The sequence below is a fragment of the Genypterus blacodes genome, unplaced genomic scaffold (genome assembly GCF_046128005.1).
Source record: "Genypterus blacodes isolate CSIRO-AG114 ecotype Tasmania unplaced genomic scaffold, CSIRO-AGI_Gbla_v1 ptg000156l_1, whole genome shotgun sequence".
NCBI classification, from domain to species: domain Eukaryota; kingdom Metazoa; phylum Chordata; class Actinopteri; order Ophidiiformes; family Ophidiidae; genus Genypterus; species Genypterus blacodes.
In genome coordinates, this window is record NW_027466957.1 from 9,592,602 (window position 1) to 9,606,210 (window position 13,609).

At 41.2% G+C, this 13,609-nt stretch overlaps 1 protein-coding gene and 1 long non-coding RNA gene across 2 annotated transcripts; one reads left to right on the top strand and one right to left on the bottom strand.

Annotated features, from left to right (window-relative positions):
- Positions 1-2,487: 2,487 nt before the first annotated feature.
- Positions 2,488-7,657, bottom strand: LOC143013527 (deoxynucleoside triphosphate triphosphohydrolase SAMHD1-like). Its single transcript, XM_076167192.1, has 15 exons — positions 7,406-7,657; positions 7,215-7,287; positions 6,726-6,886; positions 6,262-6,377; positions 6,084-6,154; positions 5,082-5,246; positions 4,901-5,001; positions 4,694-4,802; positions 4,519-4,610; positions 4,309-4,424; positions 4,010-4,155; positions 3,825-3,920; positions 3,558-3,662; positions 3,264-3,401; positions 2,488-3,035 (listed from the first exon to the last, which is right to left on the bottom strand). The coding sequence occupies exons 1-15, from the start codon at positions 7,414-7,416 to the stop codon at positions 2,997-2,999; spliced, it is 1,539 nt and encodes a 512-aa protein (XP_076023307.1). The 5' UTR covers positions 7,417-7,657; the 3' UTR covers positions 2,488-2,996.
- A 4,627-nt stretch (positions 7,658-12,284) lies between these two features.
- On the top strand, positions 12,285-12,521 carry LOC143012813 (uncharacterized). Its single transcript, XR_012965084.1, has 2 exons — positions 12,285-12,392; positions 12,438-12,521. It is a non-coding gene; the product is annotated as an uncharacterized LOC143012813 (long non-coding RNA).
- Positions 12,522-13,609: the final 1,088 nt, after the last annotated feature.

Below are 13,609 nucleotides of genomic sequence, written 5' to 3' on the forward strand. Positions count from 1 at the left end.
CGGTGTCCCTCTAGTGTTCAACAGGCGTAACATCATGAGGCCGAATAGAAAAAGCTTAATTCTTTATTCTTTCAAACGTCATTTCCCATCCACCACGAGAAACAAACCCTGATAGAATCCCTTTTCAGGGAGAAAAGCATTACTAATTAATAGACACATTATATGAATAGAAATAAAATATGCTAATCACAGTCAGAGAGATGAAAATATGAAAGGTAAAATTAAATAAACTCAACCCTCTGATAAAATGTCGGAAATATTCTATGTAACATTCACTAGTATATGTTTAAATTCCCACTATCTCAACTCGAGAGCATACTTTTCAATGCTCGTCAAAGTCTTTATATTTGTTTGACATGTGTTGTGTATGTGTGCTACATGGTGCGTGTGTGCGTGTGGTAAGCTGTGTAAGTATTCATTTTTGTTGCTGCTCCACTGGAGGTAATTTTTCAGGTAGTCTATAAGGGAGAGTCACAGGTGAACGGTGACGGCCGGACAATTTGGAACTAGGAAGCTTACAGTTTACAACCGTACTGGTGCGGATGTGGTTTTGGCTTGGTCCTGTTGTTTGTTAGTGGTTTCGTTTGTTTTACATTACGAGCTCGACTTTATATTCAGTGCGCCCGGTGGTTTTAGGTAAAACTTTCTTCAATCTAAATCAAATTAAACTGTCAAACGCATATCAAATGGCGGACCTCATTCTTGCATCATGACGCGTTGGAAATGCCTTCAAATTCCTTCCTTGAAGTGGCCTTTCTTTGTTGTTCGATTGCCACTACAGTTAGATTTGTATTAGTGAACATGTAGACAGACGAAAAGAAAACATGTTCACAGTCTCTATTCTGTCTATATTTGACTGATTTTGTCTTGCAGCTATACATTATTTGGGTAGTACACAATAAAACCTTAATACTCTGAATAAAATGAAGGAACCTCCTTGTGCAGAAGCCGCACCTCTACCCATTTCTTTTTAGAATGTAATTAGAAACAATATTGTAAGGTAGCAAGTCCTCACCACATCCGGTGTGGGGAAGTGGTGGTTTAACAGATTCCAATCTGTCAGTGCCAAACTTTATTTTTGGCACCACTCATACAGACTTTTCTTTCAATATCTCCTCGATGCCATTCAGTGTTTAAATCTATCTTTTCAATCAGTGCCTCAAAGGCATTCGGCAATGTGCTGGGGAGTGCCAAATATATTGTCTTGTCAAATGCCAAAACACTCCAGCTACTTGTGTTTAATGTGTGGATCAGCTGTTTCCAAGCTGACTTTGTTGTGGTGGTTCCTGTTCTGTCTGTTTTGCAGCATCATGAGTGACACTTTTGTCACTTTTGTCATTATTACAGATACTCAATTTGTGTTTTGTTTGTGTTCATGAAGTTTCTGTTAGTGCTGGTAATATGGCAGAAGTTCTTACCTTCCACTTCATATCTGGACGTGCTTTGGGGGTGAACATCTTATCAAATGGGAAAATGGGAAAAGGGCACATGTCCTGATATGGAGGGATACAGAGAATGTTGTATCATAACACTTACAAATCAATTTAAAAAAAGACAAACATTTCCTCTCCATTCTCACTCTTCGCCAGTGTTTCTCTCACCAAGGTCATGGCACAGACCAGCGATCTGCACACAGAGGATGTTCCTGGAAGAGATGAGGAGTTCTGACTGCCTCTCATTCAGAGCCTTCACAAGCTCACCTGCAAGGTAAATGTGGTAGCGCCATCTACTGTTGTATTGAAGGTATTGGTTGTATTTTGTTTAAAGGCAGAAAATGAAATGTGAATTTAAAGATGTGTAAAGCGTTCCCCCCATGTTTTGAAATTTTGGTTGAAGTTAATCTGAACAGATTTCGTCATTATTGTAATAATTACTAATGAGCATTTGCAATGTTCAGGGAAAATGGTTTTGCATGGACCTAGTCATCATCATCATCATCATCTATACATTAAATTATGAGATATGATACATCTTGTTAGTGTAATGAGAGAGTGTGTGTGTATGTTCACCAATACAAGGTATCACAAATTAAGGACATTCTTTCAATGCTTGTCTTGATGAGCAATACTGTCTTTATATTTTGTGACCTGTGCTGTGTCTAGACTGCAGGTGGCGCCCTAAGCAAGTGGCGTATAAGACAGCAACAGCATGATGCATTAGATGGATCAATGTAAACAGTTCAAGTCCCTGCTGAGGTGCCCCTGAGCAAGGCACCAAACCTGTCTGCCAAATGATCGTAATGTAATGTAATCTCCACTTTGGTGATTTTGCATAATGTTCCATCAAAAAAAATTTTCTTTTGTACACAGGGAAAATAGTGCAACAGTCAACCGCAATTTAACCAAATTGGTACGTTTTGGTAGCAGAACATTATCAATGATGTAACAAAAACCACAGCCAGTGATGAGGATAGGTTGTTGGAAACACAAGTACAATAAATAAAGCAGCACACACACACCAAACTACCTGAAAAACCTCAAACACGTACATGGGCCAAATAAGTTTATTAACATTCAACATAAACTGTCATAAAACCAAACCAAAGCCCCCGATTAAATACTCATTTTAAATGCCTGACTACCACCACCAGTATCATGAAACTACTCAAAGTATATGCACACAACTCCTTAGAACATTATTAAAACCTGAGAAGAACTCTTTGTTGAACATGATTGTTGGATGAATATTATAATTTGATATTATATTATGAGATATGAAACACCTTGATTCCAACATGGTACAAACAAGGACTTAAAATGAGAAAGACAGAGGAGGAACTGAGTAAGATAACTGCGATTTCAAACTAAAACAAAGATCTATTTTGTGTATTTAAAAACACACAATATAAAAAAGGCCCTGAAGTAGTAAAGTATAGTTATGCACCCCTTGTATTTATTTATTATTATTTATTTGTCATGTAATTTCTTTTCTGAGGTAAAACCCACCTTTACCTTCTCAGGAAAACATTTATCTGGTAGAAAAATAGATGTTTTCACTCAAACTGCCCCCAGCTCAGGAGCAATTATGTCTCCATCCTGTGTGAGAAAAGAAATGAATTAGACCAGCAGATTTGTGTTTTACGTCGCCCAGAGCAGCAGTAGTGACAGCTGTGTAGAGTTTGAGATATTTGAGATAATTGTAACTTTGGAATCGCTAGTTCCCTGCTCATGGGCCGATTCTGGACTTAACACAGCAACTTTTACTTTCCCAAATAACCATTGAGGGCCTGTAAATTACTATACACACATGTATATATAAATTACCTGAGGTTTTGAGAACTTCATGTTGCTGCACCACTGCACAAAATGCTTCTTGGCTGCCTTCAGGCTCTTGGGGTCTCTCTTCTTGCAGTAGACCCTGATCACCTGCTCAATGAAGCATTTTGGGAGAAACCTAGAAACCTGAAACAAAGCCATGAATGTAACACTAATGACATGAGCAGAGACAGAAAGGCATCTGGGACAGAGTCTGTGTGTGGGATACACACACACAGACTCTGTCACAGATGCCTGTGCACACACACACATATATACATGTACATATATACATATATATACCTGTCCATGCGGGATCGGATAGGCTGTGGTGAGATCATTCTTGCAGTAGAAGCGCACTTTGTCTATTGGGTTCTTTCCCTTCATTCCATAGTTGAACACAACAACCTAAAGACGGAGGAGGAGACAAAGATGCCTGTTTATATATTCATCTAGGTACAGGAGCAGGTAGAAGGGAAAAGCTTCAACGACTAAAACTGAATATGGAATCATTGCAATGATCAGAAAATGGACTTCATAAGAATCAAAGCAATTCAACTCAAACCTTACATTAACTACAAAGTCCTCCGGTTGCAGCTGGACCTCCTGGACGCCACACTGAGGGACGGATTTAGCCAAATCAGCTTCCCACTCCTTAATCATCTCCTTTGGGAGGAAAGAGCATAAGAGAAGGATGGGGGGTGGGGCTAAAATCCTTTTTGACAGAAAACATCAAGACAAAGACAAACGCACACCTGGGTGACAGTCATGGGTTCTTTCGCCCGAGTCTCGCCCAGACACTTGTAGAGGCGTCGACAGACGATGTTTTGCAGAATTTTCTTGGCCTCAACCATGTCATGTTCCTCGGAAGGCGAGTGGAGAATTTGTTCAAACACATGATCTGCAGGATGAAGAGAGGCTGATCACCATCCAGCTCACAAAGACATTCTGTGATTTTCACAATTTACAGTACAAATAATCACAGCAGAGGCACACAAACACATATCCTCCACTATAGGCAGAACAGAAAACAGACAAATGTCTCAAAGTAGACCTGTCAGCTTGCTGTAGGCCTCCATGTCATCAATGGCTTTGGAGAGAGAGAACATTTTCCCCCGGGAGCCCTCAATCTGGATGAATTGATCTGCTTTTAAAAAAGCCTCTGTGATCCTGGATGAGCAAACCCACCACACGGTCAGTGTTCATCATACTTCACAGTGAATGATGCATCAGGCACATATATGCAGCATGGAGAGGGACTCACATGAACTCTATGATGTTGCCCACTTTGTGCTGGTAGGCTCTTCTGTGGAGGCAGTTCCTTGTGTAGAACATGTCGTACAGATTGCCCACCTCCTGTTGAGACAATCCCCTTTAGTTACTTTATCCACATCTGAATTAATTGACTGAATCCTACAGCAGAAATGAATCTTCAGCACCTTGTCTCTGGTGCAGATGTGCTTCTGACCGTCCACATTAATCACTCTGGCAAACATGAGGGAGCGTCGGTGGTCAAAGTTATTCTGGATCCCCAAGTGGTGGCAGTCTCTAAGAAAGGAGAAGCACGAAACAGAATGGTACAGAAAATGCTGAATCTTGTTTATGAATATTGTAATTGTGTTGGGGCCAGGATCAATAAGCCTTACCTGGCAAAGTAGTCCCACTTATCCACATCAATGGCATTTGTTTGGTTGGCCACTATTTCATAGAGGAAGGATTTGTTCTTTCGACGGCCTTTATATGGCCACTGTGGAGATGAGGGCACAAAATGATTGGCTGTAGCTGGTGTAGCTGCTGACTAACTGATGTCATGTTGGTATGACTGACTTGTAAGTTCTTCCTCCTAGATGAGGAGGTGTCCATGGGTCCAGCTATCTGCTCCTTGATGAAGACCAGATCCTCCGGGAGCACCAGGCCATGCTTCTTCATCACCGGCCTCAGGCGGTTTTTCTTCACCAAGTAGTCAAACATGTTGATAGAGGCCTGCTCATGCTGTAACAACCAGAGACGTTAGTATGGGGACATGGCCCTTTACAAACACAAAATGAAACCAAAATGACTAACACGTCAAACAGAAGGAGCTTATCTATGCTTAAAAATGTGTGCAAATGTGACCGTCTCTCTTATCTCAGGTCTGCGGTCATAAGTTTTAGAGTCACATGTTGCCTACTTGCTCTTATCTCAGTCTTATCAACGAGAACACTGAAATTGCCATCGTAGTCCATAGCGGTCATGTTTAACAGTCACATTAGGTTACCTGCATTGTGGATCAGACTTAGTTTATACTAGAGAGCGGCTGATATGATATACTTGTATTAGTGTACATGCAGACAGAAAGAAAACATGTTCACAGGCTACTTGCTCTCACTTTATTCTTTATCTTTTTTGTTATAATATTTAACAACTCATCTTTGACTGTAACAAAGTGTTCTGGAACACTGACATTGTCGTTAGGAATCCAGTACTGGTTGGGCTCACATTTCTGAGTTTAGAGTTTCTGGAGTTAAGTAAGTAACAGTACTGTGTGGCAACAAGGCCTCACCACATCTGCTGAGGGGAAGTGGTTAAACAGAGTGGCATCTGTCAGAGCAAATCTTTATTTTTGATGCTTTTGAATCAGCGCCTCAAAGGAATTGGGACTCTGTGCCGGTACATGCTGGTGCCAACACTATGCTTTATATTGTCTTGTTGTTGTTTCTGTACTTTGTCATCCCCTTGGTTTTGCAGCGTTATGAGTCACACTGTCACATGTGCCATCACAGATACCAATTTTTTTGTTGAGGAAGTTTCTGTTTCTGTTTGTGCTGGTAATATGGCAGACGTTCTTACCTTCCATTTCTTTTTTGGACGTGCTTTGGGGATGAAACTCTTATCAAACATATGGGAAAAGGGACCATGTCCTGGTATGGAGGGATGGAAAGAATTTTGTTTCATATCACTTAGAAATACATTTAAAAAAAACAATGACAAAATTTCCATTCTCACTTGTCACCAGTGTTTCACTCACCAAGGTCATGGCACAGACCAGCGATCTGCACACAGAGGATGTCCCTGGGAGAGATGAGGAGTTTCGGCTGCCTCTCATGCAGAGCCTTCACAAGCTCACCTGCAAGGTGCCCCACCCTGCACCAGCACAAAGCACAACAAACATGCCATAACTCGCACGTGGTGAGCAACTTTGCACACAAGCATTCAGAAACAAATGTAAATGTAAGCAAATATGTGACCAGAAGTCAGTATTTTGTTGAAGACAGATCCTTTGACAGTTTGCACTGAGGACAACCTGCTGTCAGATCAGACAATCTGTGGGTGAAATGCTGTTTGAATCAGTGATATGTGATGATAGGTTGTTTGTATTTGTAAGTCATCGTTTATAAACAGGTTTTATTGCAAATAAAGTTTCTGTAATTTAGTCTATGATTAACAATTGTAAACACACTTTCTATAGAGAGTGTGTGTGGGAATAAATACCCAATGCTGTGCTCAAAGCGGTTGTGTGAGGCTCCAGGAAAGACAAAATAAGCTCCTCCAAGCTGCTTGATGTGGCGAAGTCTTTGGAACTGCGGCGTGTCCATGATTTTGATGAGAAGTGGGTGCAACTCCACATGACCATGGATGGGATCATTAAACACCTGGCAGCACAAAGGAGACAAAACAGACAGTCACCTCAACACACTCAATGTATAAGTCACTACCAGTGGGAGGAAACGAAAACAGTTTATATTTTGTGGTGACCTGTTCACTTTCCCATCTTGTGTGGATGTGAAGTTTCAGTCACTGACCCTGAAATCTTTTGTTTGCACCAAGAAACACTGTTTATGGTACAAGCTCTTCTTTCTTCCATGGAAACTCTCAAATCACAATAGATAGACTGATAGCCTTCACACCACCTTCACAATTTAGCATGAGGATATCAATATAATATAATCAAAATCAAAGCATGTGGGCTCCATGTTTTACCTTGTTTGACTGCATTCCAACCTGCCACAGCTTCCTGAGACTGTGAAAGATTTGCAGGCGATCACCGAGACACCTGAAGAGAAAAGTGGGCAATGGTGAAAAAGAGACACAAAGTTCTTCTTCTTATTTATGTCGCTGTGTTACAATTTGACACCCCAACATCATCCTGGATAAGGCGGGGACACACTCACTCTATGCCCATCTTCTCCAGCTCAGCATGCCCCAGGTAACGAAGCCCGACGCCGGTGATTTTTTGCCTCTAGATTAGACAGTGTTTTTTTTTTTTTCAACTATTAACAGTTTGCATATTACATTGACATACACGCGACCAGTTGTGTTGTTGTTGTTAGCCAGGTTAGCACACAAAAATAAGTCCAAATATGAGATTTAGACATAGTTAAGTCAAAACAGGCATACTATGAAAACGTATGTATCAACCAATAATTTAAAATCTAAGCTCTGAACTTATCCTCCCATGTTCTGAGTCCTTCTACTCGCAGGTACTGGCACGTTTCTTCCACTCCCCATCGCATGTAGTCTAGCTGCCCACCGACCACCGACACTTTCTTCTCCGGTGTTTTGAAGCCGCCATTGGCAGTGTAATCCGCAGCTAATGGTCGCTCCCGAGTGTCCATGTTGCTCCGAGGAGTGGACAAATATTAGCAGACGACGAGCAGAAAGGAGAACTGCGGGTTTCGTGTCTTTGGTTCCCCCTGTAGGTTTCAGCTGATGTCAGCGGCGCGGTGAAAAATGCCGGGGTTTTGTTTCTCTCCACCCAGTTAAATAACCTTCCTTCAAGGTGTCTTCAAAATATAGGTCTGTTTACTGAAAATGACACATTCATGTGTACTCTACTGAAATATTTAAGAGAAATTACAAATAATAAACACCCACCTATTTACCTTTATACCCATCATATCCACTACTTTTATCTCTATAATCATTCACCTTTTAATCACTTACTGTAATTATTTTAGAATTTGCATATGCTAACACTCGTGTTTTGAGTTTAATAGTTTGTTATTATCAAAAAAGACCAAAAAAGCAGGTTCAACTTCACTTATTTGACGTGAAAGCTTCGTTTCTGCATTTGTGCCAACTTGACGCGGGTTGTCAGCCAGACAGCAAAGTTACAAGAAGTACCACAAACTTAGAATGAAAAACACTTATATGGACATTTCTGTCATCACAGAAGCTGGAAGTCTGGTGATTTGCTTAGTAAATCAGATAACAGATTACAACATTACAGTAATAATAACTAATGAATGCACAGTCTCCTTTGTGCAGAGAAAATGATTTTGCATGGCTCTGGTCTTCTTGTCGTCATCATCATCTCTTCTCTCGTTACTATAAAAGGGGGGGCATGTGTGTGTGTGTATGTGCACCAATACAGTGAGCACCATAGGGTGTCAGTTCATTTACATCTTTATTTGATATTTTATTTGCATTTGCATTTGAGTTCTGTACAACACGGTCTTGTGCACTTCTCTAGTTTATTCTCATAGACCATTACATGAGGGCCATGAGTGTGTCGAGGCCGACTGTTGGCTAACTTTTAACGATATGCTAAAAAAACAAAAAAAAACAAAATTCTTTTTGGAATGCCATGCGATCTACCCACATTACCTTTGCGATCGACCGGTCGATTGCGATCGGACGGTTGCGATCGGACGTATTGGGCACCCCTGCGTTACAAGGAATAATTTACTAAAATATCAGAGAATCTATCCTCTGAAAATCACACTGATCTGACGCCGATGTGGAAACGCTGCATTTTAGTGGCGGGATGCTATCACTTCGCGGGACACAAAATCGACATGCGTTGTGGAAACGTAATTTATGGAAAATGTATGCTTATAAGCAGCATAGGCATTTATTTTGCTCTCGCGGGCCACATAAAATGACGTGGCGGGCCTAACCCGGATTTGGCCCGCAGGCCTTAAGTTTGACACCTTTGTGTACAGTATAACCTGTTTTTTGGCGATGTCACCTAGGCAAAGGCAAAAACAAGCAAAGGTTGGATAATGCAGGTTCAATGATTCATTATGAAAGGCAACATTTTATGTAGTCAGATGTGTGAGGAATGCACCAGATCCTTCCCACTGCCATGGACAGATGTAGTTTGCTCTAGTTAGCTCTACTTTGATGCCCAGTTCACACAAAACACCCTAAGCATCACATTTAAGCGTCGATAAGAATGTCTTACCTGCCTTTGCAATGTAATTCAAGTTATAAACGTGATGAGACACAGTAGAAACGACAATAACTCTTAAAGCATAGCTTTAGGTAGCCTTAAAGTGAGGTAGCTATAACACCATAAATTTTAAAATAAAAGGCTTTCTTCTTAGAAGAAGGTCTCGATGTAAAAAATTTACACGGATGTTTCAGATTATGACATCTACAGCTTTTCCTCTCCAGGTGATTGTCGGATCAGTATGTAGAATGTACAAAACAGCTGATTGTGATATGATTAACAATATGTTGTGGGCCGACCCTTTCCACGCCCAAGCCAACAGCCAATCAGAATATTACACAAGCTAGAGCCCAGGCCTCTTGGGGACGGGATGGGGGCAGGGAAAGGCAGCTGTCCACCTGCACCCTGATGACGATGGTGACATTACATGGAGTCTGATCTGTGATCAGCCTGTACTCTCACCTTCTCAGCTGTGTGAGGTCATTGCTGGGGAAGCGTAAATCTGATCAGCAGGGTGATGAAAACGTTCAGCTTGGTATAATTAGTCAAATTGAATTACAAACAGAGAAGAACAAAGCCCGCTGTGTCACTTCATAGATTCACCTTCTGAATAGACTTTGCTCCACAGAGCTCAGCAATTGCCTTGCATTTATTTCATTGTGGAAACGTGTGCCTGAATGTCAGAGTGCATCATTTTCAGTTTGCGTTGATTGACAAGCAGGTGTGAATTTCCCCATTGTGGGACGGATGAAGGATTATCTTATTTTACTATAGTAACAATTGAGAGAATGTGTATTTACCTCCTTTTACACCTGTTCAATAGACTAGCAAACACTGATGTTGTCCATGAATATACATTTTGGTCACAAACCAGATCTAAATGAGCCGCCACACTGATGTTTCTTTAGATATTATTTGTAAATCTCTCTATTCTCTCTATTCCCCTCCCCCTCAACATTGTCAAATCTATGCACGAGGCTTTAGCAGAACAAAGTATTTGAAGTATTTGTGCAAAGAAGGATTGTTGATTGAGTTATACTATGGGATAAGAGCATGCTGAAGTCCAGGACAGGAGGAAACAAGCAGTCTGACTAGAGACAGTTTTATGATTGACGCAGACAGTGTGCACCAAGATGTTTCCTGCTGATATTGATAACTTGTGATTTACTCAGGTAGTGTGTCCTGTTGATATTGAGAAACTGATCAAGACTGTGAGTGACAGGGACAAAGTCCTCTGGCAACCATGTATAAGATGAGGATTTGAGCTATTGAAAATCAGTCAACCCAGACTACAATGACCACACATTGTAACTGACTTGACTCTTGCTGCAGCAATAAATTCTCAACACAAGTGTTCTAAAGACTCCTTACTAAGCTTCTTTTTCTGCTTTTTTCCTTTGTCGTGCTATTGACGACATCAGTGAGAGACAATACCAAGAGTCCAGCACAGTGTGAGTTTTCTTAAGGCAGGATGATAAGGTTTCAGCCTCTACAGTTACCAGGTGCTTGGACTCACACTCGCACTTGCACGCACGCACACGCACGCACGCACACACACACACCCCCACACACACACATACACACACACACACACACACACACACACACACACACACACACACACACACACACACACACACACACACAGGCAATAGTTTGCAAGTGTACCCTGTTTTGAAAACTACACCCATACCCTGGTAACACAGTGAACACAAACATTTGGCAAGAACGGTTTGTGCATCTGTGCTTGTGTTACTTTTTGTATTTTGAAATGAATCAGGGATGACAGGCCAGGTGGAACACATTACCGCCTTTATTCATGGCATATGTTGACATGTCAAAAATGTAGTGTAGAACAATTACAATTTAAGTTATTTATAGTGTATATGTGATTTAATGTTTTAGTTGCAGTGACGTTTTAACAGTCATTAACATCGTGTTCACCTCTTTTAGGGTGAGTATAAAGACACAGTAAAGAGACTGATACAGTATGTAATGTGGTTTTCTATTGTGCCTTTTACATTATTCAGATAGAAGAGCGCTTTCGCAGCTGGTGGAGGTGTGGCGACAGTCAGGATGACTCAGAAGTCATTTTTCAGAGGCATTTTTGGTAGCGTCACTTCAAACAAACAGTGAAGTAGCTTGTTGTTAAAGTCACCCGACAGCTCATTGCTTGCTTATTGCTGTGCAAACAAAGTGTGTGTGGAGGAGCCAATCCACCAAAGTGTAAAAGCAGTGAGAGATAAAACAAACACTGGGAGCAATAAAAGTAAAGGCCCCTCCAGTCGTTCTTCTCGGTTTTTGTGGCATATTATTTGTCACTGATCAGGACGCATTTAATGTGCAATGGATAATGAAATAGCAGTTACAGGCTGGATTATAAAAATGTGCTGCTCTACTAACTTTGTTGATCTACTGTATCACGCATTGATACAGTAGAGATATGTTATCATCATTGACTAAAATATAAACTAATGTTTTGGCTATGGTTTGGAGTGATGTTGATTTTTAAAAAATCAGTTTCTGTCTTTTGTAAACACTTATTTTTCCATAAATTCTATTTTCGGTGTCCAGTGCCACAAAGTAAATAAATTGCTTAAACTGCCATCTGGAACAATCTAGTCTGCAATCTAGTCTGCGTGTCACCTCATGTCAGTGTGGTTCAGAAACCAGGAAGCCAAATAGTTCCTGTGATTGTTGATAGTTTGGGAAATTGTGTAAATTTTGGCCATTTGCCGTGATTCAAAACAGGTGTAGTTTCCCTTGTAGGCTGTCACTGACAACGGGTTGCCTCTTCTCTTTGCTGAGGGTGTTGAGAATGATTGCTCTGAGCACAGTGCATGTACCTACAGGTGGGGTAGCACTGAGAGGGTGAAGTTGTAACTACATGTGTTAGGAATACCCGGCCTGAATGTCTCATAGATGCCCTCTGCACCTGTTGGGTGAAAATGACATAATGAATGGGTGCTGACGGATAGCTCAAGGTTGTGTAGCACAGTGGGCACACATAACACTGAGACTAGCTCAAGGTTGTGTAGCACATTGGGCACACATGACACTGCGATAGGAAGATTAATAACAAATTCAGCCCCAGACCAACCAATAGGAAGAGTCCCAAGAGAGGCGAATCAAGGCCAAGGGGTAGGGAGACGATGCCATTACTGTTTTTAGGGTCTGCAAGACTGCTTTACACGATTAAGATCAAACGAGTAATCATAATAGTGGCAAGTACCTAAAAGTTGAGGATAAAGGGGAAGGACCTGGGGCGTGGAAAACCCAGGTCCAGAATAGTATATAAGGAGAAGACGAAGAGACACAATTCAGAGCAACCCCGGGGTTTTCCTCTCACTTGTTTCATTTGTACCTTGCTGCAAATAAACATTTTACTTGGATCTGAAGACCGGTTTCCTCAACTTCTCTTAGACTATAGCTGAAGTCAAGTTCTTTACTAGCCAGAACCTTGAAGACTGATTAGAAGTAAACTATTGACGTACTATTGCCACGTCAAGGGAAACAATAATGAAAAGGATTTACATTGTTCTGTCAATTTCTCGGGCTTTGATTCAATGTGGAGGCATATATAATTACCCAATCATTTATTCATTTATCTTAATTGACTTTTAACTGACAGTTGCAATCCCGTAACCAAATTTGAGGGATATGTGTTGTTCGATCCGCAAGTCTCCCCTAGTAACAGGGGGGTACTAGTCCAGCTCTCCGTTTAAAGGGTCCGAATCGTCAGTCTCCCCGAGGTCTTACCTCAGAGGGTTCTCACTAAGATCTGGAGATCATTTTTTATATAGAAAGAGGGGAAAGAGGAGAGAGAGAGATAGAGAGAAGGGAGGCAGGTTGTGATATCCCTACTATTGTTGTTGAACTTTATACATAGACCCTGAGGTAGCATACAAGTGGGCTGGAGTTGCAATGAAGTCATAGGGTACATACAGAACTTACAGGATGATGTCAAACAGCAATGTAGGTTAGGACAAATGGCATCATAGGTTGTGATAGAGAGAGAGAGAGAGAGAGAGAGAGATAGGGGAGAAACAAACAGGAAATGAAAAAAACCAAAGAGATGGCATCCCGCCCCGAAACCTGTGAAACGTGTTCTTGTAATCAGCCACTGGTCTGGCATAGCCTATGTAGATGACATTCTCATAGCATCTAGGAGCAAGGAAGAATGCAAAACGGACACAGTAGC

Bases quoted from the DNA above. Each gene is read 5' to 3' on its own strand.
- LOC143013527 (XM_076167192.1), bottom strand. The intron at 6,155-6,261 runs GTGAGTGAAACA...CCTCCATACCAG, and splicing joins TGGTCTGTGCCATGACCTTG to GACATGGTCCCTTTTCCCAT. The intron at 3,402-3,557 runs GTATATATATGT...GCTTTGTTTCAG, and splicing joins ATCCGATCCCGCATGGACAG to GTTTCTAGGTTTCTCCCAAA.